The 27,509-nt window shown below is 32.5% G+C and overlaps 3 protein-coding genes across 6 annotated transcripts in view; 2 read left to right on the forward strand and 1 right to left on the reverse strand.

The window, feature by feature from the left end:
* atp8b4 (ATPase phospholipid transporting 8B4) overlaps positions 1 to 159 on the reverse strand; it is a 50,102-nt gene extending 49,943 nt beyond the window's left edge. The window contains exon 1 of one of the 2 annotated variants that reach the window (XM_051099316.1): positions 16 to 159. In XM_051099316.1, the coding sequence (XP_050955273.1) occupies positions 16 to 35 (20 nt within the window). In that variant the 5' untranslated portion in view covers positions 36 to 159. The remainder of the gene's footprint in view (positions 1 to 15) is intronic. The other variant, XM_051099317.1, reaches the window with a different exon arrangement.
* Positions 160 to 1,876: 1,717 nt separating this feature from the next.
* Positions 1,877 to 10,063, forward strand: sqor (sulfide quinone oxidoreductase). 3 transcript variants are annotated; one of them, XM_051100326.1, is made up of 11 exons: positions 1,901 to 1,919; positions 2,019 to 2,145; positions 4,572 to 4,798; positions 5,189 to 5,359; positions 5,709 to 5,762; positions 6,233 to 6,427; positions 8,152 to 8,361; positions 8,449 to 8,632; positions 8,813 to 8,880; positions 9,439 to 9,617; positions 9,719 to 10,063. In XM_051100326.1, exons 3-11 carry the CDS (start codon positions 4,583 to 4,585, stop codon positions 9,774 to 9,776), a joined length of 1,335 nt encoding a protein of 444 aa, XP_050956283.1. In that variant the 5' UTR covers positions 1,901 to 1,919; positions 2,019 to 2,145; positions 4,572 to 4,582; the 3' UTR covers positions 9,777 to 10,063. The 3 variants fall into 3 exon arrangements, with proteins under 3 accessions (XP_050956282.1, XP_050956283.1, XP_050956284.1); XM_051100325.1 differs by having other exon boundaries at positions 1,877 to 2,145; XM_051100327.1 differs by lacking the exons at positions 1,901 to 1,919; positions 2,019 to 2,145 and adding an exon at positions 2,671 to 2,774.
* Positions 10,064 to 12,403: 2,340 nt separating this feature from the next.
* ctdspl2a (CTD (carboxy-terminal domain, RNA polymerase II, polypeptide A) small phosphatase like 2a) overlaps positions 12,404 to 27,509 on the forward strand; it is a 15,610-nt gene continuing 504 nt past the window's right edge. Inside the window, exons 1-13 of the mRNA XM_051100072.1 lie at positions 12,404 to 12,606; positions 16,356 to 16,564; positions 16,645 to 16,783; positions 17,240 to 17,386; positions 20,085 to 20,303; positions 20,390 to 20,477; positions 20,546 to 20,657; positions 20,746 to 20,832; positions 20,936 to 20,998; positions 23,057 to 23,136; positions 23,310 to 23,436; positions 23,518 to 23,613; positions 26,608 to 27,509. The exon at positions 26,608 to 27,509 is cut by the window's right edge and continues 504 nt beyond it. Of these exons, the coding sequence (XP_050956029.1) occupies positions 16,379 to 16,564; positions 16,645 to 16,783; positions 17,240 to 17,386; positions 20,085 to 20,303; positions 20,390 to 20,477; positions 20,546 to 20,657; positions 20,746 to 20,832; positions 20,936 to 20,998; positions 23,057 to 23,136; positions 23,310 to 23,436; positions 23,518 to 23,613; positions 26,608 to 26,673 (1,410 nt within the window). The 5' untranslated portion in view covers positions 12,404 to 12,606; positions 16,356 to 16,378 and the 3' untranslated portion in view covers positions 26,674 to 27,509. The remainder of the gene's footprint in view (positions 12,607 to 16,355; positions 16,565 to 16,644; positions 16,784 to 17,239; positions 17,387 to 20,084; positions 20,304 to 20,389; positions 20,478 to 20,545; positions 20,658 to 20,745; positions 20,833 to 20,935; positions 20,999 to 23,056; positions 23,137 to 23,309; positions 23,437 to 23,517; positions 23,614 to 26,607) is intronic.

Here is a 27,509-nt window from a genome sequence, read left to right on the forward strand (position 1 = left end):
GTACACAACGCTCACCGAAAACATGCTCCATCCATTCATCTATGGCTCTGTTACGGAGACAGGGTGGAGTAACACGTCCATAAGAAATTAAACACAGAAAACACCCAGACAGTTGCCTAAATCTCCCTCCTGTTCACTCGCGCTCGAGCTCTGTCAACCGCGCGCGCGCGCACGCACACACGCGCACAAACGACCGTTTGTGGAAGGTTACAGCGCAAAAACAACAAGCCTAAAGAAATATATATTTGGTTATATTATACAATATAATAAAATTAGTAATAGCCCTATAATGTTTAAATATTGCAATATTATATATGTTATATTATATTCTCATGCGTAAGTCGCTTTGGATGAAAGCATCTGTGGTGATTTTGATTCATTTATCGATTAGCCTAATAATACAATGTAAACATAAAAATAAAAAATCCTTACGTTAAATTAATTAAATAAATAACAAAAATTAACTGCAATAATACTAATAATAAATAGTATAGACGGTGATGTAGATGTAATTTATGAATTAATTCTGATTTTTATTAATATATCGATTAAAAATGCAATGTAAAAAGGAAAAAAGGGAAAAAAAAATCCTTACGTTAAATTAATTACCAATAATAATAATAATAATAATAATAATTGACTACAATAGTAATTAAAAAAAAATAAAAATAAAAATAAATAAATAAATAAAAAAAAAACGTTTGACTGAATATAACATTTTACTATACATAACATACAAAACCAACGTAATTAAAATATAATATGTGTGATGCGTTAGCCAGGGACTATTGGAAACGTATTTCAACACTTTTTTTTGGTTTTGTGTAAAACTATAGCCTAACTGTACAGACTTATTATCCCTTACAAAAAATAACCACGTTTTATTATCCACCTTATTTTTCAACGCGGAAGTAAGTGTTTTCTGTGAATGTGCAAGACTTCCAGTTCTTACTTTCTTGTTAATAATGTACTTCTGCTGGGAAAATTTTATATACACAAATCAAAGCATTTGAAACCAACGTTTTGTGCCTTTTATAATGAGTTTATTTCTTTTACAAAAGCCCTCAAAGTGACGAAAAAGAAAAATGCACTAAATCTTTTGTCCTTTATAGAAGAATATGATTTACAGGAAAAACCCATATAGCCCCTTTTATGTTTGCATATTTTTTCTTTAATTTTTTTAAATAAATATGTATGTGTGTTTGTAGTCTACTTCTTCTTGCACCTGCTCTGTATATTCTAATGTAAAAATGTACTGATATTGCCACGTTGTTTGTACATGGCTAATTGCTTAATAAAAAAAAAATCTAGAAAGAAAAACCTTCCAGTTCATTAGCCGGCAATAACGAAAACAACGTGTAGTAAACGATAAAACTGTTTGGACTACAAACCACTGTGTTTATTAATTAAGATAATACATTAAAATAATGGTAAGACACAATAGTTTGCAATATCAAGCAGCAAACCCAGTTTTGAACAACTAAAAATAGCTGGAAGTGAATGAGACCGGAAGTCTCGCACATAAAATGTACAAATGGCCTCGCACACTCTTCCATGTTTTTTTGGCGTATTGATTACTATTTGAATAACTGCAGTTTTACTACAAATACCATGGTTGTTACTTGTTGCACTGTTTTTACACTGCACTGTTAGGCTGTTTTTTTAACAGGGTAATTTATTATAACAATGAATCTATAATCTTAATCTATCTGAGATTAAATGAATAAGTATGTTAAGTGAGACCGTGTTATTTTATTTGTGTTCAAATTAATGAGTGCTGTAATTCAGCCAGTAATTATGTAATGTTTGATAATAATAATACAGCCTTGAAGAAAGGGAAATGCAATGGCGACACCTTCTGGACGAATACGGCGGAATGAAATCAGCTTTGGTATGCATGTGGTGTACGTGCTTGCAAAGTACGTATCTACTACCTTAAATACACCCATAGCGCGCTGTAAAATCCTAATTAGCCTAAATAAAGATTTATGACACGTCCAAATTGCATCACCACACAGCGCTGCTGACACAACAATACAGTCCACACGTCAAACCAGGCTGAACCAGGAAAACAAACCGCAGCTCTACTGTATCACGAGCAGTTGCACAAGCTACAAGTCTGTCACAAACATCGCTTTGACCCTGGTAAGACGCTATTTTACTCGAATACAGTGTTTAATATGTGTCCGAAGTAAGGATTTGCTGTTATGTCGTGCATGAGGGAATTATTCATTGTTATATCGTGTACACAAACGGCTCTCTATGTGCATTTTGACCGCACATGTAGCCTACTGTATATACAGCAAACTGTAACGTTAAATGTAAAAGTAAAAATCGAAGGCGTCAAACGTATTATGTAGTGAGCTGCATTTCCATGCTTATGTGTTATTGCTGCGGATATATAACAAGAAGAGTCTCTATTGACATTGATAATACAGTGTCCTTCACAACCAGCTAGCTAGAAAACATTCTGGGGCATATGGCTGCAAAAACGACTGTTTAGACAGTGTTCAAAATGCCTAGGAAGGTTTGGAGACGTAAAAATGCTGTCTAGGTAGACACAATGATGCCCACATTTGTTGTCTAGGTAGGCAGCTCAATAGGTTTTGTGTTACATCCACACAAAAGTGCTAGGTATCATGACTCAGCTTTAGTTTAACTCTCAGATGTCTTGTTTAGGAATAATAGTATGTTCTTGACTATGTAACAGTGAACCATAGTGTTCATCAAACACACAGGAGGACTCTCAACACGCAGAGGACAGTTCTGAGAAGGCGAGTAGATACAGATATTTAGAGGTGTAGGATCTAAATGTAGCTGAGTGTATTTTTATTCTTTGCATTTTTAAAAAAGAAAGTACAGTTGCAATTTTAGAGTTTTGCAAGTAGAGTGGATTACACAACAGTCTTGTGATTTTGGGAACAATAAAGGGCGGTTTGCTAAAGTTTAATAGCATTTAAAATGTTATATATGAATGGAGATATGTATGTTTTTGTGGCACAAAGCAATACATTTAGGGAATTTTATTTATTTAAAAAAAGTTCACACAGAAGTCTGTGCTTTGTTTGCGCTTTTTTTTATTTTTTAATTTTAGATAAAAATATTCGAACAGAAATATCAGCAACTACGGTTAACCAACTTAGTTGCCTAACTGTGGTTAACCAGCTTAGCCAAAAGGTTGTCTGGTCGAAGTCTATGAAAGATTGTTTCCGAATCAATAACAACAATCATAACAACTTTTTATCTCACATTCAGATGTTTTTCTTATCAATTTGGATGGTATTTCTCACAATTCTGAAAAAATAAAAACAGATTGCAAGATATAAACCTAGGATTGTAGGAAAAAGTCAGAATTCGAAGTTTATATCTCGCAATTCTATGTTGCAAAAAGTAGCAACTATTTTTTTTTTTTTTTTTGTGTCAAAAACTGTAATATGTAATGAAAATATGCTTTTTTTTAATCTACACTGCTGTTCAAAAGTTTGGGATCAATACGATTTTTAATGTTTTAAGATTTTTAAGTCTCTTATGTTCATCAAAGTTCCATTGAAATATTATTGCAATTTAAAATAACAGTTTTTTATTTTAATATACTTAAAAATAGAATTTATTTCTGTGATGCAAAGCGGATTTTCATCAGCCGTTACTCCAGTCTTCAGTGTCACATGATCCTTCTGAAATCATTCTAATATGCTAATTTATATATATAAGAACAGCATTTATTCAAAAGGCTTTCTAACAATATAAGTTTTTACTATCACTTTTTATCAATTTAACACATCCTTCCTGTATAAAATGATTTATTTCTATTAAAAAAACAGAAAGAAAGAAAACATCGACTGACTGAACGGTACACTATAAAAAGTTTTTTTTACCAGTTTCAACTTAAAAACTTAAGTTTAGCAGCTGCCTTAAAATTTTAAGTTAAATCAGCTTAAAAGTGCAAGTCATTTCAACTCGGAAGTTAAATCAACTTAAAAGTACAAGTCATTTAAACTTATTTAATAGTAGTGAGTTGAAATGACTTGTACTTTTAAGTTGATTTAACTTAAAATTTCAAGGCAGCTGCTGAACTTAAAGTTTTTTAATCGAAACTGGAGAATTTTTTATACAGTGTACTGTATATTGTTACAAAATATTTCTATTTTAAATAAATGCTGTTCTTTTTAATGTTTGATCCATCAAGAATCCTGAAAAAAAGTATCACAGGCTTAAAAAAATCATATTAGAATGATTTCTGAAGGTTCGTGTGATACTGTTTGGAGTAATGATGCTGAAAATTCAGCTTTGCATCATAGGAATAAATTCTATTTTTAAGTTGATTAAAATGAAAAAAAAAACACTATTTTAAATTGCAATAATATTTCACAATATTACTGTTTGTAATTTTAATCAAATAAATGCAGCCTTGATGAGCAGAAAAATAATCTTTAAAAACATTAAAAAACTTACTGGTGCTAAACCTTTGAATGGCAGCGTATATCCATTCTTTATTACACACTGTGGTCGTTGCAAAGATTATTTTTGACTATAACTTGTTTACATATTTCCCTTCTCTGGTTTCCTTACAGAAGCGCACACCATGGCAGGCCAGTTACACCCACAGCTGCTGCTGTCCAGACAGTACTGCAGAGTTTTCTCTGTCATTAACTCGCAAATTCACACCAGCTCTAGGCTGGCCGCTAAGGACCACTACAAAGTTCTCGTGCTCGGTGGAGGGAGCGGTGGCATAACGATGGCCGCACGTATGAAAAGAAAGGTCGGCGCGCAAAACGTGGCCATCGTGGAGCCTAGTGAGGTATGCTGCAGTAGACCATTTATAGCTGAACCGCCCCTTTAAGAGACCCCTATTGTGCCGAGTTGTTCTTGAGGCGTCACGTACGTCACATGCTGGGATTCAGGTTTAACAAGTTCTGTTTAGTGTATGTTCACTGTATGGACATGTACACTGTCATTCAAATATTTTTGGGGTCTACTGAAGACTGGAGTAACAGCTGCTAAAAATGTAGCTTTGCATCAAAGAAATAAATTACATTTTAAAATATATTAAAATAGAAAACAGTAATTTCATATTGTAATAATATCTCAAAATATTACTGTTTCTACTGTATTTTTTAATAAATAAATGCAGGCTCAAAGAGCATGAGAGAAATGTTCAACATTACGTCTAATGCATTTTTGACTTCAGGTGCATTACTATCAACCGATATGGACGTTAGTTGGTGCAGGGGCTAAAAGTATTGCATCCTCTGGACGGCCAACGTCGAGTGTCATACCATCAGGGGTAACGTGGGTCAAGTCCAAAGTGGCCGAATTTGATCCAAAGAACAACACTGTCCACACAGATTCTGGGAAAAAGGTATTTAGGTTGATAATTATGCTATTAATGTGTTGTGAAAGAGCATGGGATTTTGCATGGGATTAGTACAGAAAAGTGTCTTTTGAAAAGAGAAGTGCTTTAAACTGCTGGGAATTTTTTATGGCGTCAGTAATGTTGCGTAATATGACATTGCACACTATATTGAATCATGAAGGTGTGTTATTATACAATAATCGTAGCTGATAAGACCTGTGATAGGAAATAACATGGACATGTTGCAAAACTGGAAGGAATATCATTTTATTATTGTTAAATTGCCATATGATCTGGAACGCTTATTTAAATCAATCTCAGCCCAGCTCATGTAATTGTTACCTTTTTTTTTCAGATTTCATATGATTATCTGATTGTAGCACTTGGCCTTGAGTTGCATTATGAAAAGGTATGTTATGAATGTCATTAATATAGACTAAATTGCTAGTTTTCCACTTTCTTATGCATGATGTGAACTTTACTCTATGTAGTGAATATTTTGATTAATTATGTACTTGTATTATTAACATAGTGTGGGTGTGATTTTATTACCACATTTATTGCCACATTAGTTTCCAATCTTAATTAAATATTAATTACATTTGTCTATCAGACTTGATAACTAAGTTAAATAATATTTATAACTTTGTTCTGTGTTTGGATTTTATGGTCATACCTGACATGAAACTGTACATGCACAGAAATGGTAACAGCACCTGTTTTTACTGTGCAAACAGAGTGAAACTTGGAACAAGATAACTTTAGGTTATTAAACCCTGAGTTAAAAATGATTCTGAATTAACAATTTCAAGTGTGATGTTTAATGGGATTTTCTTCTTAAAGTTGTCAGTCCAATTGATTTCCTTCTGCTAATTACAGATCAAGGGCCTGCCCGAAGGATTTGAACATCCCAAAATCGGTTCAAACTACTCTGTGAAAACTGTGGAAAAGACATGGAATGCCTTGAAGAACTTTAAGGAGGGCAATGCGTTGTTCACCTTCCCAAACACTCCCGTCAAATGTGCAGGAGCTCCTCAGAAAATCATGTACCTCTCTGATGCCTTCCTGAGAAAGGTTTCATTCTTAATCATTGAAATTCCTAAAAATAGGTTGCAATCATGATTTTATGTAAAAATATAATGTACTATGTACATACACTTTAAAAAATATCATGCTATTACTATATTTTTGGACAAATATGACGGTAAAACCATGATTTTTGGACAAATATCATGATAAACCCATGTTTTTTGGGCATGTATCATGGTGACACCAAGTATTTTGGACATGTATCATTACAATACCATGTTTTGTGGACACAAACATGGGTAATACCATGTTTTTAGCCTTATATCATGGTGATTCCATTTATTTTGGATGTATGCCATGGTAATACCATATTTCTTGGACAGAAACAGTGGTAATTCCTTGTTTTTTGGCCAAATATTATGGTAAACCTATATATTTTGTACATGTACCATTGTAATGCCATATTTTATGGACAGAAACAAAGCTGATACTATGTTCTTGGCCATATATCATGGTAAAACCATGTATTTTGGACATGTGTCATTGCAATACCATGTTATATTGACATAAACAAGGGTACTTGCATGTTCATTGGGCATATCATAGTAACACCATGTTTTTGGACATGTATAATGGTAACACCATGATTTTTAGACAAATATATCAATATATACAAAAATATCATGCTATTACTATATTTTTGAATATATATTTTTAGGCATATATCATGGTGACACCAAGTATTTTGGACATGTATCATGACAATACCGTGTTTTCTGCACACAAACAAGTGTTACAACATGTTTTTTGGCCATATATCACAGTAATACCATTTATTTTGAACATGTATAATGGTAATAGCATGATTTTTGGACAGTTATCATGATAAAATCATGATTTGTTGTGCAGATATCATGGTAACATATGTCATGGTAATACCGTTTATTTTGGATATGTGTCATCAAGTACCCTTGTGTATGTCCACATAACATGATATTACCATTATATATGTCCAAAAACATGGTATTACCTCTGTTTCTGTCCATAAAGTATGGCATTACCATGGTACATATCCAAAATAAATGGTATTACCGTGATATATGGCCAAAAAACATGTTATAACACTTGTTTGTGTGCAGAAAACACGGTATTGTCATGATACATGTCCAAAATACTTGGTGTCACCATGATAAAAAATGGTTTTATTATGATATTTGTCCAAAAATCATGGTATTACCATTATACATGTCCAAAATACATGGTATCATCATGATATATGCCCAATAAACACACAAGTACCCTTAATTTATGTCCACATAGCATGGTATTGCTATGATACATGTCCAAAATTCATGGTGTCACCATGATATATGGCCAAACCATGGTATTACCTTTATTTCTGTCCACAAAATATGGTATTACCATTGTACATGTCCAAAATATATTGTTTTACCATGATATATGTCCAAAAACATGGTATTACCTGTTTCTGTCCATAAAATGTGGTATCACCATGACCCATATCCAAAATAAATGGTATTACCATGACATGTTTGTGTCCACATATGCCCAAAAAACATGGTTTTATCATATTTGTTTTAAAATCATGGTTTTTCATCATATATGTCCAAAAATGGTAATAGCATGATATTTTTTAACTGAAATGTCACAGAATACCATCACTGTACCAGGGTACTGCCACAGTACATTTAAGTGTCAATAAGACTCAAAGAAATTACAATATTCTTTAAACAGTGTTTATTTTTTAGACAGGAAAAAGGTCCAAAGCCAACATTGTTTTCAACACCTCCTTACCAGTGATATTTGGGGTCAAGAAATACGCTGATGCCTTGTGGGAGATCGTAAAAAAGCGGGACCTTAACGTAAACCTCAGGCACAACCTCATTGAGGTCAGAGCCGACAAACAGGAGGCCGTTTTTGAGAATCTGGACAAACCTGGGGAGACAGAGGTTTACAAGGTAGCCATTGTTCAATTAGACAAAAAACATCTTCAGTTGTGTTAGCTGTAGTTTGAGTGTCTCACATACCCTTCATCTTGGTCATAGTATGAGATGATCCACGTTACCCCTCCAATGGGACCGCCTGCAGTCCTGAAAGGCTCTTCGCTAGACGATGAGGGCGGCTGGCTGGATGTAAATAAAAACACCCTTCAGCATAAGACTTACGCCAATGTATTTGGTATCGGAGACTGCACCAATCTACCCACATCCAAAACTGCAGCAGCAGTAGGTAAAATACTGAAAAAAACGTTTCTACCTAATTATCAGTACTCGTCACACAGGTCTAGAACCTGCTTCTGTCATTTCCCACCATTAATTAGTAGTTACTTTCCCATTCACTGAGCTGATGAGAGATGGTCTTACTGAAATGAGATGACCAGGAATCATCTGTGACTATAATCTTCTACAGCTGCGCAGTCTGCAGTGCTCGACCGAACTGTCAGCAGAATTCTGAAGAAACAGACGCCAGATAAGAAAGTAAGTATGTTTAGGATAAACATTAATGTGGCTTATCACTGTAGAAGTGCTAGGTTGTTTGCTCCTCCAAAATTATTTCCTGTATTGCCCAAATATGCACCACCAGGGGGCGTAGTGTTAACAAAAACAATTTCTGTATTAGTAGTAATACAAAACAGGGATATTTTTTTTGGTTCAATTGTCAAGCTGTAAAAGAAAAATTAAGTCCAGTGCATTGTGAGATAGTTATTCCACACAGGGTACTCAGTGTGATGTATACTGAACAGTATGTGGTACTGTGGGTCACATGGTTGTCCTTATGCATACTGAAAATATTAATAGTACGCACATTTGCCTATTACAGAATAGTGCAATGGTTGTGTGCTGTTCCAAAAATATCTGTTTTCCTTATGTAACCGCAGAAAAATTTGCAAGTACATTCATATGTATGTAAATAATACACATATTCATAAATGAATTAAATTACAATTAAAATGTCATCTTTCAAAATAAGAAAAATATTATATATTGAATAATAATTATTAATATTAAATACTAAAAATTGTGTGCGTGTTGCAGTATGATGGCTACACCTCCTGCCCACTGGTTACCAGCTACAACACAGTGATCCTGGCAGAATTTGATTATGACGGGCAGCCACTGGAGACTTTCCCTGTGGACCAGAGTAAAGAGAGCAGGGTCATGTACCACATGAAAGCTGATATCATGCCTCATTTGTACTGGCATGGACTTCTCAAGTGAGTCCTGGTCGTGTACTGATCGCAACTTACTCTTTCTGATTACAAGGTTGATATTAATTTTTTTCTCTTTCTATTTTGTTTTTCTTCCTTAAATTAAGGGGACTCTGGGGAGGCCCAGGACCATACCGGACCATCATGCATATGGGAATGAAATAGAACAAATCGTTATTTGGGAACAAAACAAAAATCTATTCTTTCTCATTAGTGACATATTGCGCTTAGATGGTGCCAAATTTGCTTAAGTGAATATCCAGCGATGCCTGCTTTAAAATATAGTTTGCTAGTTTTATATCATTTTCGATTACAGTGCTATATAATAATTTTGGCTATGGCATAATCCATGTCCTTGTGAGTAAAAACACATTCTACGTCTGAGTAACTTTTTCATATTAATGGGATTGCAGTATATTTTACAAATATGAAAATAAATAACAGGTTCTTAATGAAGTCTGTATTTTGACTTTTTACATAGATAGACAGATAGATAGCCAGTTAGATAGATAGATAGATAGACAGACAGACATACTGATAGACAAATGATTGGTAGACGGATAGACAGACAGATGTACAGATGGATAGATAGATGGACAGATAGATAAACTGACATAGATTGACTGTTAGATAGAAATACTGATTGATGATTGATAGATGGAAAGACAGACTGACAGATGACTAGATTGATAGATGGATAGACAGACATACTGATAGACAAATGATTGATAGATGGATAGACAGACAGATGCATAGGTAGACATACTGATAGACGAATGATTGATGGATAGACAGGCAGATGGAGAGATGATAGATAGATAGATAGACATACTGATAGACAAATGATTGACAGACAGACAGATGGATAGATGATAGACAATAATAGACAAATGATAGATAGATAGATAGATAGATAGATAGATAGATGGAAAGAGACAAAAACAGAGACAGACATAATAATAGACAAATGATAGATAGATGGAAAGATAGTTAGACAAAAAAACAGATAGACAGAAAGATAGTTAGACAAAAACAGATAGATAGATAGATAGATATACTAATTGACAGTTGATTGATTGATTGATAGATGGAAAGACAGACTGACAGATGGCTGGACTGATAGACGGATAGATAGATAAACATACTGGTAGATATATGATAGACAGACAGATGTATAGAAAAATAGACAGATGGAAGGATGGATGGATGGACAAATGATAGATGATAGACAATAATAGACAAAAGATAGATAGATAGACCGATAGAAAGACATAGTGATAGAAAGATGGATAGATAGAAATACAGATGTATAGACAGACAGATAGATAGATAAATAGAAAGATGTACAGATGGATAGATAGACATCTGTCTGATAGATAGAAATACAAATGTATAGATAGACAGACAGATAGATAAATATAGATACATAGAAGATAGACAAACATACTGATAGATGGATAGATGTACACATGGATAGACAGACTAAAAGACAGACATCTATTGGATGGATAGACAGACAGACAGATAGATAGATAGATAGATGATAGACTTACTGATAGACAGATGGACAGACAGATATACAGATGGATAGATAGATAGAAAGACATACTGATAGAAAGATGGATATATAGAAATACACATGTATAGACAGACAGATAGATAGACAGACATACTGATAGACAAATGATTGGTAGATGGATAGACAGACATCTATCGGATAGATAGATAGATGGATAGATAGAAAGATGTACAGATGGATAAACAGACATCTGTCTGATAGACAGAAATACAAATGTATAGATAGACAGATAGAAATACACATGTATAGACAGAGACAGACAGATAGATATATATATAGATAGATAAATGATAGGCAGACAAACATACTGATAGATGGACAGATGTACAAATGGATAGACAGACTGAAAGACATCTATTGGATGGATAGATAGACAGAGACAGATAGATAGATAGACAGATAGATAGATAGATATCATTGATAGATGATAGACTTACTGATAGACAGATGGACAGATAGATGTACAGATGGATAGACAGACATCTGTCTGATAGATAGAAATACAAATGTATAGATAGACAAACATACTGATAGATGGATAGATAGATGTACAAATGGATAGACAGACTGAAAGACAGACATCTGTTGGATGGATAGATAGACAGATATCATTGATAGATGACAGACTTACTGATAGACAGATGGACAGATAGATAGATAGATATCATTGCTAGATGATAGACTTACTGATAGACAGATGGACAGATAGATGTACAGATGGATAGACAGACATCTATCTGATAGATAGAAATACAAATGTATAGATAGACAAACATACTGATAGATGGATAGATAGATGTACAAATGGATAGACAGACTGAAAGACAGACATCTGTTGGATGGATAGATAGACAGATAGATATCATTGACAGATGACAGACTTACTGATAGACAGATGGACAGATAGATGTACAGATGGATAGACAGACATCTATCTGATAGATAGAAATACAAATGTATAGATAGACAGACTGAAAGACAGACATCTATTGGATGGATAGACCGACATCTATCTGATAGATAGATAGATAGATAGATAGATGATATATAGATAAACAGATAGACTGATATATTTACCGGTTCTTTCACATTTGTTTATTCTCAGGTTTTCTAGTCCACACATTAAAATTGCCTAACTTTGTATGTGAATACACCCCACTCCCCTTCCCCGCCGCCCGCCTTCCTTTAGAATCTGTGCGCATGCGCGCTAGCGTACAGCGTCATCCGGGTTCTTCGCAAGAATCCCTCTGAGAGGAGGCGGGAAATGGCGTCCCGAGCAGCTGTAGCAGCTCTATCTGTCGTTCTGTGACTCACACTCAGCAGAGAAGTGACCGACAGACACTCGCGCGGGCCGCCTCAACCGCTGTGGCCAGCTCCACAACCATCTCTGGACCGTGTCGTTGCGACCCTTGGCATGTAAGTGTTTAAACGGCGCCTATTTTGATCACATACATGCAAAAATAAATATTTAACCCTACGCCACGGTCGCAGTGCTTTGAAATCTCGCGTCTTCACGACTCGCCCCCTCCGAATGTGAGAACATGTTCTTCATGCAGATGAAGACGCCGCAGCGCTAATGTTTTTTGTATTACATATAAACAAATATTGATCTATACGTAAAACGTCACGGGAGAAATAAAAACGTGTCTTTGTCTTTTTTCAGAGCGCGTTTAAGGTTACTGTATAAAAAGACTTGTTCGCTAGAGCGCGGGTGTCGCGATACAGCCAACAAGTCATCTGTTAGCGTTAGCCGCTGACGTTAAAACGCCGTCGGATTTAAATATTCCCATTAAAATAAAATGTGTTACTACGGAAAAAACTGGTGTGTGTAACTCGAAATCGGTGGGCTAATTTTACGAGCCACTGCTGTTAGCAATTTTATTGTTTTGATGTCAAAACCACTAACCAATTGGATTGCTAACTTGCGTGCGACCATTTTTAGCTTAATAATGTAGCTCGGAGGCGCGATCTGTGCAAACTGACAACAAATGCTGAAGTATCTCATGTTTTTAGTGGTGTATTGCGTCGGCTGGTGAATATAAGAAGTTTTACAGCACGGGAATGTGCTAGAAATTATCGGCAGGCTAATGGCAAGCTACATTTGTTTAGATTCAACAAGCAAAGCGGGCTATGAAGGAGACATGATTCACCCCCGCCCACTTCAAACACATCTGAAGACTTTCACTAGTTTATTTCTTCTGCACATACCAATGCTTTCGTGAAAACACAAGGAGTCTGTTAAATGACGATACTAGTATTTTTTAAATATAATTAACATCGTCATGACTGTAGAACGTGTATGATTATTTTTTTTTTTGTTGTCATATTTCTCTTCCTCTCAAATATGCACACACTGCAATTTCTAAATATCTGAGTTTCATTGTAATGATTTAAAATAGTAAAGTAAAAAAAAGAAAATTTAGAACACAATATGTCTTATATTTTAGATGGTAATAGATTTTTAAGCATTTATGAAAGACCTCATTTCTATATAGATATATAGATATACACTGCCATTCAAAAGTTTGAGATTTTTTGTGTTTTTAAAATAAGTTTCTTATGCTCACCAAGGCTGCGTTTATTTGATTAAAATACAGGGGAAAAACACTAATATTGTGGAAAATTATTGTTATTTAAAATAATGTTTTTTTTATTTTTATGTACTTTAAAATATAATTTATTCCTGTGATGCAAAGCTGAATTTTCAGTATTATTACTCCAGTCTTCAGTGTCAAATGATCCTTCAGAAATCATTCTAACATGCTGATTTATTGTCAGTGTTGAAAACGTTGTGCTGCTTATTATTATTATTTTTTTAATTCAGCACGGAAGTGTTAAATTGATAAAAAGTGATAGTAAAGACTTCTATTGTTAAAAAAACATGTCTGTGTAAATAAATGCTGTACTCTTAAACTTTTTATTCATCAGATAATCCTGAAAAAGGTATCACTGGTTCCAAAAACATATTATGTTTCCAACATGATGATAAATCAACATTTTAGAATCATTTCTGAAGGATCAGCTTTGCATCACATGAATAAATTATAAAGTGTATATACAAAAGTAAAAAAAAAAAAAAGTAAATACAAAACCATTATTTTAATAATATTTCACAATATTACAGTTTTTTTTTTCTGTGTTTTTGATCAAATAAATGCAGCCTTGATTAGCAGGAGAGATTTCTTTAAAAAAAAAAGTCTGATACCAAACTTTTTTTGTCAGCCGAATCCTATAAACATAAAATATTGATGTGAAGTACCCCCTGAGAGTTTAAGTAAATAAATATATTAATAATTTAATGACACCATTTTTTATGGTTCTCTGATTTTAATTAATGGTTACATGTCATAGAAGTAAATAGATAAAATATTTAGCCTTTTTTATAACTTTGTAGCTAGATTTTAAAGTGATCTTAAACCGTGTTTTATTTTAACTCTAGTTACAAAAATTAAGAGACATATTAGCCTACATTTGTATTGTAAAAAAAAAAAAAAAAGTTTTTTGCACTGCTAGTTAAGATACTAATATTTATGTCTTTAATTCCTGCCTGCGTTTTGCTTGCACCCTTTGATTTGATAATCACATTAATTTAATTAATTTTCCTTTAGTATAATTAATAATTAACTCTTTATCAACTCATGAACCCCTGTTTGGGGAGTTTTGATCTAGACAAAAATGTCTTTAGAGTATAAAGGCATTTAAAATTAACAAATTAAAAATGTAGTGCTTTCAAATCGATTAAACGCAATTAATCACATCCAAATAAAAGTGGAAATAAAAATCCAAAATAAGTTTTTGTTTACATAATATATATGTGTCCACTATGTATATTTATGTATATATAAATACACACACATACAGTATATACTATAATAATATTTACAGTTATATATTTATCTGTGTATATATTTAATATTATGTAAAAATATATCCAGGGTTGGCAAACGATTAATCACGATTAATCGCATACACAATAAAAGTTTGAGTTTGTCTAATGTGTGTGTACTGTGTGTAATTTATTATGCATATATAAATACAAGCACAATCATGTATAAATATTTACAACTATATATATTTATAGTTTTTATAGAATTTATATTATATATAAATTAATATTTTGTATATAACATATTTCTCTTAAGTATATACATTAGTTTGTGTGTATTTATACATAATAATTACACAGTACACACATATATTAGGAAAACTCAAACATTAATTTTGAATGTGGTTAATGGTGATTAATCGTTTGTTTAATCGTTTTATGTGTATTATATAAACATACATTTTTTTTTTTTTAAATATACATGCTGGTGTGTGTATTTATATATACATAATATACACAGTACACACATTATGTATACAAAAACTAATCGCGATTAATCGTTTGACAGCGATTATATATTTAAGAAATGTGTAAATATTAATACATATACATGTAAATATTTATTAAATACATACATGTACCTTTGTGTATTTAGATATAAATATACACAACACACACACACGTTATGTATACACAAACTTAATTTGGATGCGATTAATCAATTTGACAGCAGTAGAGAAATTATAATTCTTAAATCATTCTTCTGGCATGTAAGTCAATTGCGTGCCAGTTTTTTTTTTTTTTTTTTTTTTTTTTTTTTTTAAATGGGGTTTTGACACTTTTATTGAGAGGATAGTGAAGAGGCAGCAGAGAACAATTGAGCTGGATTTAAATCTGGTTGCCTACATAGACGTCACTTGTTTGAGCGTGTGATTGTTCACTACACCGAATTCAAAATTTATCACTGAATATCTTTTAAAAGTTGTTAATCTTTTAAATACCCACGCAAGCGCATCGGTGTCAAGGTTTGCTATCAGGTTTAACCCATCATAGTCTTCAATAAATGGTTCCCCAGTGATAGGAGGATGATTTCCCTCTCTTTTTTGGCACTCCTAAAGAAAGCCCGTAGGGTGCTGTGGAGACCTTTCTTGTCAATGGCAGCAGGGGACAGATCCGATTGTTTTTCTCGAGTTGCCATGACTGATCTCCGCAATGGAATTTCCAACAGCCGTATTGGCGGCTGAATATCTTGCATTCAGTGTTAATAGTGAAGCAGTGCTAAAACTTATGCAAATATGCATGATAGTACATTAACTTTTTTTTTTTTGGCTTTTCCCAGTCTTACATGTGACTTTTGGGACAATGAGGCTGAGAGTGCGTAAGGCATCTCAGCAGCGGAGCGCCACCCCGTCCGCCCGGACCGCCAAGACCAAAAGGAAGCACTCCGAGGTGGAACACGCATTGTCCCCCGAAGACGCCAAGATGCAAAAGCGAGACACGGGCATTTTCTCCACCATCAAACGGTTCATCAGAGGCAATGCCGTCAAGGTTAGGAGTTGAACTCTGTGTTTGAGATGATTTTGTGGAGGCGAGAATAGTTTGGTTTCAGCTGTGCTTCTTAATGTCAGGTGGAGCAGTGCACTCCTCCTAAGAGAAGCCGTGTAGACTGCGATTCGGACAGTAATCTGATCACATCCACTCCGACCGGTGGGAACCTGCCTAGCAGAGCAAACCCCAGAACACGCAGGAAAGGCCCTGTTAATGGAGGTATGAGTGCTGACCCTCACAGATTAATTGGGCTGCTGTTCCTTTAAAGAATGGTTTATTCAAAAACCAAAGTTTGTCATCACTTACTCACCCTAAATTAGTTCCAGACCAGTATGATTTTTTTTTTTTTTCAGTTGCTGAACACAAAAGAAGATATTTTCAGTAACCAAGGAATATCAGTAACCAAACATCTCCCAGTAGCCATTGACTTCCACAGGATGGAAACAAAAATACTATGGCTACCGTGAAGTGTTTGGTTGCTAGTGTTTTTCAAAATATCTTTTGTGCTCAACAGATGAAAGAACCTCATACAGGTTTTAAACAACTGGAGGGTTTTATATTTGGATAAACTGTCCCTTTAAGTGTTCTGTGTGTGAATTAAACCTTGTTGTGAGTAGTTGTGCTGACTGCCAGTGTTCTCTTGGTGTTGAATGTTTCTCATTTTCTTCTGCTCAGATACCATGACAGGTCAGAGTAAACCAGTGAAGCCCAACGGGAAACTGGAGGTGCAGACGGAAACTCCGAGCAGTCCGCCCCGCACCACCCTCCTGGGAACCATCTTCTCTCCTGTTTTTAGCTTCTTCTCACCTGCCAACAAAAACGGTAAGAGACTGTGATCTCACTTGTCAGCTGATAAATGTATGCATCTAAATGACACCGAGACTTTAGGTCGAAATCAGGGAATCCAGTCATAAAAATTGGCCGTATAACGCAGAATCTGATACAATTTGTCAAATTTTGGATGAACAAATCAAAAGTAGGTCAGTACACTTAAATCAAAACATTATATGGGCTAGTGGCTGTAATATTAATCCACGAAAATACTACTTGAATATGAATCATGCATGTTCTGCATGTCTCTGTGTAAATGAATGGCACAGATGCGCAGTTTTGTACTACACACATTCTGAAGCCTGTGTGACGCTTGCTGTGTTTACGTGAAGACATAAACTGTAGAACTGCTCTGAGAGTCACTTCATGAGAATTTTACCGTTTCTTTTGAGAAAAGCTGCCATAATATGATATAAACAGAAGTTAACTTGACAGCGATCCAGAAGATTAATGGAAAACAGATCCTTGTAAAAATAAAACTGAATTTAATTAAAAAATGTATTTCATAGGGCCTTAAATTTAATTTAAACTTTTAATAAATTGCTATTAAATTGTGTAAGTTTCGTGATTTAAATTAATTAGACATGCTTTTTAATTTATACATTTAATTTAACCATTAAAACAGAGTCTAGAAAAATTTAAACGGAGAAAAAAAAACTGAATCTAGAAAAATAATTAGAGATGGCTTTTATTAAATTTGAATTAAAATAGAGTCCAGAAAATTAATGGAAAATACAGATATTGGTAAAAATAAAACCATTTAAAAAACAAAAATTTAAATGTGTAAGTTTAATGATTTCAATTAATTAGACAATTTTTTTTAAATTTATATTTTTTAATTTAACCATTACAACAGAGTCTAGAAAAATTAAAACAGAGAAAAAACTGAATCCAGAAAAATAATTGGAGATGGCTTTGATTATAAATTAATGACAAACACAGAATTTGGTAAAAATAAAACTGAATTTATTAAAAAAAAAAAAAAAAAAAACAACTGAAATGTTTCATAGGGCCTTAAAATGTATTTTTTGTTAAACGTTTAATAAATTGTGTAAGTTTAATGATTTTAATTAATTCGACAATTTTTTTTTAATTAATATTTTTAATTTAACCATTACAACAGAGTCTAGAAAAATTAAAGTGGGGAAAAAAACTGAATCCAGAAAAATAATTAGAGATGGCATTGATTTTATTAAATTTGAATAAAACCATTTAAATATAATACAGAAAATGAATGAAAAACATAGAATTTGGTAAAAATAAAAATTGTAAACTTTTTTTTTTTTTATTATTAAATACAATGTGTTTCATAGGGCCTTAATGTAAGTAAATTTTTATTAATTGCTATTAAATTGTGTAAGTTTCATGATTTCAATTAATTAGGCATGCTTTTTTATTAAGATTTTTAATTTAACCATTACAACAGAGTCTAGAAAAATTACAACAGGAAAAAAACGTAATCCAGAAATTAATTAATTTATTTTTTATTTATTATTTTTTTTCACATTTTTTTTTTTATGAAATTAATATTGACCGCATCTATTTTCTTTACACATTGTTCGTAACTCCTATTTTCATTGTCTTTTTTTAAACTTAAGATTAACGGTAAGAATTCTAAGCGTTCCAAACTTTAAGAATGATTTTATGAAGCGTCTTTAATGTTCTGAAGACATTAAATTGAGTTTTAGAATTCACTAAATTCAGAAAAACTGTGAGTTTGAATCCAAAACTCTTATTTATTTAGTTTTTTAATTAGTTAATAATTGTATTTTATCGGCAAGTCTTTGCCAAAAATTGCCAATTTAAACATCAAACTTGAGTAATTTTCTTCTTAAGAAAAAATGTTCTTAAAAAAAATACTTATGCTTCTCAATGTCTATTTTATTTTATTTATTTTTCCACTGTTCTTGTGCATTTTAGTCTGACCCCTGGTCTTAAGTAGGGATCCACAGATCAAAAACCCGTCTTCATGTATGATTTATTCAACCATTTATAATTAACAGTAAATAAACTTCTCTCTAGTGTTTTTTGATTTGTTTTTATACCTAATAGAGTTATCTATAGAATTATCATTCCTGGTGTGAGAAGGCCTTTATTTTGTACAAATCACCAGTGCACAATATAGCAAATTAGATGTTGTTTTAGGCCTCCGGTGCTGCCCTTTAAAAATCTATTCAATGCACTAATTTAATTCGGGCTAATTTAATACGTAACCGCAATAACAGCACATGAAGATGAATTTGGAAAAGCATATTTGTCATTGGGAAACAGAAATGCTCTCATGATTCTGATCTAAATCAGAAATTCATCACGTATAGAAGTACCATTGGTTGTAAATATTGTTTCATGTTGCCTTTAAAAGAGGCCCAGCACTCCCATGACCATAAAACCAGATGAAGACATCAGAAATCAAATTAAAATATCTAAAGAAGCATATAGGACTAGTTTTGTCATAGAAGAGCTAAAATTCAGACTGCAGCATTTCTGAGCCAAAGCATTTGTGCTGGATTCACAGCCGTCTGAGACCCTCAGGTTCAGGTGCAGCCATCTAATCGGTGGCACCTGCTGCAAACCGAAACCATTGAACCAAAACATTTCGTTTACCAGCAAAACTGCAGTGTTTTTGTTCCTTCTGAGCTCTTTCTGATTTCATCACGCTGTTAAACCGACTTTCTCTCTCGTCCTCCAGCTACGGCAGGCTCCGATTCCCCGGGGCAGGCGGTAGAAGCGGAGGAGATCGTGAAGCAGCTCGACATGGAGCAGCTCGAGGAAACCCCGACCAGCACTACCACAGATGGCCGAGACCTGACCTTTGACCCTGCACTAAACCCAAGACCGCTGCCTCACGTAGACACGTCGGTAGAGGAAGGAGAGATCGTCACAGAGGCTGATATGCCACCGCTAACTGGTAACTTGGATGTTTTTTTTTTTTTGTTTTTTTTTAAGCTGTACTGCTGTTTACCATCTTCCTACCATATTTTTTCTCTCTGTTAGCCGTAGGATCCAACAGCAGTTATCCGGATGTCCCGCCGTCGCCTCCAGCAGAAGGGACTTATGAGGAGGACTGGGAAGTTTTTGACCCGTGAGTTACATTTCAACACTTGATTTAATCTCAGTATAGGCACGTACTAACTGGCCTCTGTCTTTCAGTTATTTCTTCATCAAACACGTGCCACCCTTGACTGAAGAGCAGCTCACCCGTAAGCCTGCGCTCCCTCTCAAAACCAGGAGCACGCCTGAGTTCTCTCTCGTCCTGGATCTGGTAAGTTGCCGTCCATAATTGGGCTTAGCGTGTTGGTGCAAGCTTTTTTTGATCCATGGATTAAGTCGCCTTTGTTGTTTTATTCCAGGATGAGACTTTGGTTCACTGCAGCCTTAATGAATTGGAGGATGCAGCCTTGACCTTCCCTGTGCTTTTCCAAGATGTCATTTACCAGGTTCAAAAAAAGCATCTCAATATTGCATTTTTTTAAATTTGTTTATTTTTTGGCGCTGGTTTGTATGTAGCTCTAATGGTGATTTGCTCTGTTATTCCTAAAGGTGTACGTCCGGTTACGGCCATTCTTTAGAGAATTTCTGGAGCGCATGTCTCAAATTTATGAGGTGAGCGAGGGTTTTTTGTTGTTGTTTTCTATACGATTTTGCAGCTGACATGAAAAATGGAAAGAAATCTTTAAACATTTTATTTATTTTTGAGATTATTGTGAAGCTCATATCCAGCAAAAAACAAACAAATGTGTGTTCCATAACTTTATTAATGCAATAAAGTCACAAATCCGGTTTTCCTCAGTAAGATAACTATTAAATGTGAGAAATTATCTAACAAACAATTACCAAATGTTAAAAATGTATTCAGTACATGAAGTACAACAGTCTGTTAAACTTTTTGGATTCATTCTGGAAGGAGTGTTATTTTATTTTATATATTATTTCAGATTTATTAATGGTTATTTTTAATAAATATTTTTAATGTTTTTCATAACTGAAGTTTTAGTCAACAATATTACCTAGTCTATTTTTTTGGAGTCCCAAATTTTGCATGTAATTGTTTCAGCATTACATAAACTGCAATCGTTCAAATCGGTTACCAACTTTTTTTTTTTTTTTGACACATTTGTTTAATTTTAAATTTATTATTGATGTGCTTACTGTTTTATGGTTTGTTTTTGTTTTTTTTATTTTATTTTATTTATTTTTTTTACCATTTGTGTTATTTCAGTTTTAGTTTTTTAACTTCCAGGAAATAGTTCTAGTGCTTATACTTCTAAACTTACTTTTTGTCACTTTATTTTTTATTTATTTATTTTTTTTCATTAATGTTATTAATGTGTTTTAGTCAATAATATTAACCTTTTAAAAAAAAAAAAAAAAACTTTTTTTGGGGGGGGTGGGGGAGTCCCACATTTTGCATGTTATTATGGCATTACATACATTAAAACTTTTTTTTTTTTTTTTTTTTTTTTTTTTTAAACACATTTCCATTGAAATTTTAAGGATCTATGTTATGTGCTTTTGTTATGTGCATTTATTATGTTGTTGTTTTTTATTTTTTAATTGGATTTTTTAAAATTTAAGTTTTTATTATTATTTCAGTTTTAGTTAATTTGCTTCAGGTAATAATTTCAAAATAATAAATAATAAATTTTGTTTTTATTACTTTTTCATTTTGTTGTTTTTTTTAAATATTTTTAATAATTGATATGAATAATCAATATGAACTTTGTCTTAAAGCTTTTTTGGTAATCCCACATTTTGCATATAATACATAAATTACAACAATTTATATCTTTTTATTTAATTTTTTTTTTTAAGGATCTTAGTTATGTGCTTTTGTCAGTTTGTTTATTTATTTTTAATACTACTTATTTCAGTTCAAATGTATTTACTTCCAGGTAATATTTTTAGTGCTTATTTATTTTAGTTTAATAAAAAAAAGTTTTTAATAACTGATGTTTTAGTCAACAATATTAACATATTACAACCCTTTATACCTGTTACTTTTTTTTTTTTTCCTGTGCACTGCTTAGTGCTTTTAATTTTTTTTTAATTATTTGTTTTTTATTACTTTTGTTATTATTCCAGTTTTTTATTTTTGTCTTTTTTTTTTTTTTTAGTTTATTTAATTCCAGGTTTAAGTAATTGTAGTGCCCAAACTTGCTTCAGGTTTTTTTTTTTTTTTTTTTTCAATGTTAACATGTTTTTAATAATTGAAGTTTTAGTCAATGACATTAACTCTACATTTTGCATGTAACTTCCTTTGACATTACATAAATTACAACCATTTATATCCGTTACCAAACTAGCTGATCAAACAAGTTTTTGTTTTGTTTTTTTATTTGGAAAATATTTCCCATAACCACAAACCAGCAATTGGTGCCAGTTTTCTGGCAGCTACTTTGTGATTTATTTATTTTTTGTTTGTCTGTTATGTCTCTTTATTTTAATTTTTTTTTTCACACAAATCACGTTTAAAAACTGTTTTAGACATCTTAGGTTATGGGTGCAGGGAAAATAAAAAATGTACATTGTGCAAGTCTTCAGTTGTTGGTCCTTCACGTGCTTGTTCAGTCCTGTCCAGTCATGTTTTTCCCTTCTGTAGCTCTAATAAATGATGTGGTCTACTGCTTTCACATTAATGATATAACTTCAAATTATTTGCAGATTATTCTCTTTACTGCTTCCAAGAAGGTGTATGCTGACAAGCTCCTGAACATCCTGGATCCTAAAAAACAGCTGGTTAGGTCAGTTCTCAGTTCCCTCTCGAATGAAAATAAATATAAAAAGGCGTTGAAGCCGCATCTTTCCTTTTCCACTAATATTGTGATGGGAACAAATGTGTGTCTCAGTTCTCAGGTTGTAAGATTTTGTTTAAGGTGATTATTAAGCTCCAGATGTCTTTGGTGTGGTATTTCAGGCATAGATTGTTTCGTGAGCACTGCGTCTGCGTCCAAGGCAACTACATCAAAGACCTTAACATCCTCGGGAGGGATCTCTCCAAGACGGTGATCATAGACAACTCACCTCAGGCTTTTGCCTACCAGGTTTGTGAAGCCGTCTTGAGTGAAGTGGTCCGTGGTGAGTTATTAGTATGTAAAGCTCAGGATGTGCTCCTCTCGTTGCAGCTTTCCAATGGGATCCCCATTGAGAGTTGGTTTGTGGACAAGAATGACAATGAGCTCCTAAAGCTGGTGCCGTTTTTGGAGAAGCTGGTAGAACTGGTACGTGCGTTTGAAATGCTTTTCAAATACTATTTTTAGAAATACTTCCTCCTATACTAGTTTGATCTTTAGAGACAAATGTCGTTTTTCGGTAATCGAGTTTTTATTAAGATTTCTGTCATTTGTTATCATTAGTTAGTGTATTAAGTAACATGAATGAACAGTGAATTTTTTTTATTTATGTATCTTTTTTGTGTTAGTTAAAAATAGTCATTGATTGTATGTTCATGTTAGTTCACAGTCCATTAACTAATGTTAACACTCAATTTGTGATTTTAATAATGCATTAGTAAATCCTGAAATTAACATTAAGATTAATAAATGCCGTAGAAGTATTGTTCATTCTTAGTTCATGTTAACTAATGGTAACTAATAAACCTTACTGTAAAGTGTTACCAAGATTTCTGTGCAATTTAATTATTAGAAATGATAATGATAGTGAAAAAATACAAATAATAGTAAATTATTTTCAAACTTAAACACAGCCTTTTTTATAATACTGATTGATTTATAATAACTTGGCTTTTGTTTTTAAATGGTACGTGTTTGCTATTACACCACTTTAGTATCATATGTTTGTAAATTTATTATCGTGAAGACTATGCCTTTGTGATTTAATTTTCTTTTCTTTTTTAAATAACTATCAAATTTACATTTATTTACATTGTTTTTATTTTTTTTAAAAAGTTCTTTTATTATATAATTATATTTAATTATATAATTCATTATATAATTAATTAGATAATTCATTAAAATAAGAATTATCTGCAGTTTAATTCTTAAAAGAAATAATAATAAAATATTTATTTACGAATGTATTAAATAAGAATTATTTGCATTTTAGTAGAGATAATATTAATAGTAATAACTCAAACCACACATTCACAATTCCATTTTTCTACAATTTAATATTTATAAATATAAAAAATAATATTAATAGTAAATAAAGCACTCATTCAATTCCAATTTTTTTAAAATAACACTTAAAGTAACATTTTTTTTTTTAATTTAACAGTAAAGTTTGTTTCTGTGCCAATTCCCAAAAATATTATACATATTTAATATCATACATTATAATGTGTTTGTGTGAAGGCTATACCTTCATGATGTGATTTTAGTTTTGTTTTGAATAAAAATGTGTGACTCTGGACCACAAAACCAGTCATAAGGGTGAATTTTTCGAAACTGAGATTTCTACATCACCAGAAAGCTGAATATATAAGCTTTCCATTGATGTATGGTTTGTTAGGATGGGACAATATTTGGCCGAGATACAGTAATTTCAATATATGGAATATGAGGGTGCAAAAAAATCTAAATATTGAGAAAATTCTTAGCAATGCATATTGCTAATCAAAAATTAAGTTTTGATATATTTACAGTAGGAATTTACAAAAGATCTTCATGGAACATGATCTTTACTTAATTTCCTAATGATTTTTGGCATCAAATAAAAATCAATCATTTTGACCCATACAGTGTATTTTGGGCTACTTCTACAAATATACCCCAGCGACTTTTGGGGTCCAGGGTCACATATGAACTTTTTTTTTTCTAAGTTTATTAAATAAGAATTCTTTGCAATGTAATTAAGTAATTTATTATTATATTTTGTAATTATAAAATATTATTTTATTATATTTTGATTATTATTGTTAAATAATAATAATAATAATAATAATAATGATATAAAACCACACATTCACAATTCCTTTTTAAATAAGAGTATACCTTCATAATATGATTGTTTTGTTTTAAATAAAAATATGTAAGAATGTATAATATTTAAGAATATCTTGCAATTTAATAATTATAAATTTAAAATAAATAAATAAATAAATAATTAATAAATAAATAACACTTTTTTTTTTTAATTAACAGTAAAGATTTGTTTCTGTCCCAGTTCCCAAAAGTAGTAGTATCCATATTTAATATACATTATAATGTCTTCATGTAAAGATTATACCTTCATTATGCGATTTGATCTTTTTTCAAAAAGATTTGTTTTTTTAATAAATAAGAATTCTTTGCAATTTATTATTAGTAGTAGTAGTAGTAGTAGTAGTAGTAGTAGTAATAGTAATAGTAATAGTAGTAATAAAAGTAGTAGTAATAATAATAATAATAATAATAATAATAACCACCATGCATTCACAATTCCATTTTTTTTTTTTTTTTTTTTTTTTTTTTTAATAAAATAAATGTATTTATTAGGTTAACAGGAAATGTTTCTATGCCAATTCACAAAAGTATTATCATCCATATTTAATATCATACATTATAATGTCTTGTTTAAGGACTATGATGATATTATTATTATTATTATTGTTTATTCAGTTATTTATAAACATCAGGCAAAACATTGATAAATTGGTTGTTGGCTATAATAAATTGTTTATTTCTGCATCATGTGGATACAGAAATTACACACTTCCCCTTTAAGTTCAAAATCAACTTATTTTTTACATTTATTTTTTTATTTTCAATATAGTGCAGCTGATACGATTAATATAATAAATCTTTGAATAAACATTTTGTTCATTTGTTTTTTGTTTATTCATGTGATATTTTATTCATCTTTATTATAAAATGTACTTTAATTTAACACATAAGAATTCTTATAATAATATATTTTTTTTATTTGATAGTAAACTTTTACGCTTTTAAACTTTTATTAACTTTTTCCTGTGCCAATTCACAAAAGTATTGTTATCCTTATTTAATATCATACATTAGTGTCTTTAAGGACTATGTGATTTGATTGAGTGATCAACTGATATAAACAAAGAATTGATTTAAACATCAGGCAAACCATTGAGAAATTGATTGACTGGATTCAGAAATTTCGCACTTCACCTTTAAGTTCAAAATCAACTTATTTTTTACATTTATTTTTTTATTTTCAATATAGTGCAAAAGTAATTTTACACTCATGCCTAAGGTGTGATTTAGAACTGTTCTTGTTGACGTGGCACGTTTGTGTTTTTCTTCCAGAATGAGGACGTTCGGCCACACATAAGAGAGCGATTTCGCCTGCACGACCTTCTACCCCCAGACTGAACGTCGCGGCGAAACGAACATTTCTTGCCAACCTGACTGTTTTGAAACAGTGGGGGAATTTACACCATGGGGTGGGGGGGGGGAGGAGAATTTGCCACAAAATCTTTGCCATAAGGATTTCAACTACAGACTTGCCTACACGGGCGTCCTTTTATGTGGGGCGGGAGGGAAGGGTGGGTTTTGCGGGGCTCTGGACAAATGTTTTAAGACAAACGACTCAATGTATGCATACGTTTTCTATACACGCGCATTTACGGAAACCGAAGGCGGAGCGGAGAAGATCGCTTTCGATCGGTCGTCCGTCTCGGCCCTCCGGTGGAGTTTATGCCCGATTCGGACTTTAGGGTAAAGCGCTGTGCAGAAGTGGACTCGCGTCACTCCTTTTGGTGCTCAAAGGGACCCTCTCTGCCCTTCCAGGCCACTGGCTTTTACTTCAACGAGAATGAGCGGTTGAATAGAAATATATAAAACATGACTATATACATTCAACTATGTGTGTATATGTATATATAACATTTGTACATATATATTTTTTCCTGTCAAGTTTGTAAAACACGACTTGCCCTTTGGTTTTAATTCATTATGCATTCCTTTTTAGTTCGAGGTCTTTTTTCATAGACGAGCTGGCTTTTTATTCATTTTTTTACTCTAGATTTTATGTATATTTAATGGCCTATCCGTTTCGCTTTAGCGTTTTCCTCGTAATCCGGTGAAATGTAATCCAATCACATCCCACATATGGAAAACATCATAAAATGCTCACTTGTAAATTTCAATCTAGTCTCTAGTCGTGGCTTTCAGTTACTGACCGCTTATTACCATTTATCCATGTCGGT

The sequence above is a fragment of the Labeo rohita genome, chromosome 25, assembly GCF_022985175.1.
Source record: "Labeo rohita strain BAU-BD-2019 chromosome 25, IGBB_LRoh.1.0, whole genome shotgun sequence".
Taxonomy (NCBI): Eukaryota; Metazoa; Chordata; class Actinopteri; order Cypriniformes; family Cyprinidae; genus Labeo; species Labeo rohita.

Coding starts and splice junctions, on each gene's coding strand:
- sqor (XM_051100325.1), top strand. CDS start 4,583: ATGGCAGGCCAGTTACACCCACAGCTGCTGCTGTCCAGACAGTACTGC. Junction 6,428..8,151: donor CTGATGCCTTCCTGAGAAAG/GTTTCATTCTTA, acceptor TTTATTTTTTAG/ACAGGAAAAAGGTCCAAAGC. Junction 8,362..8,448: donor GGGAGACAGAGGTTTACAAG/GTAGCCATTGTT, acceptor TCTTGGTCATAG/TATGAGATGATCCACGTTAC.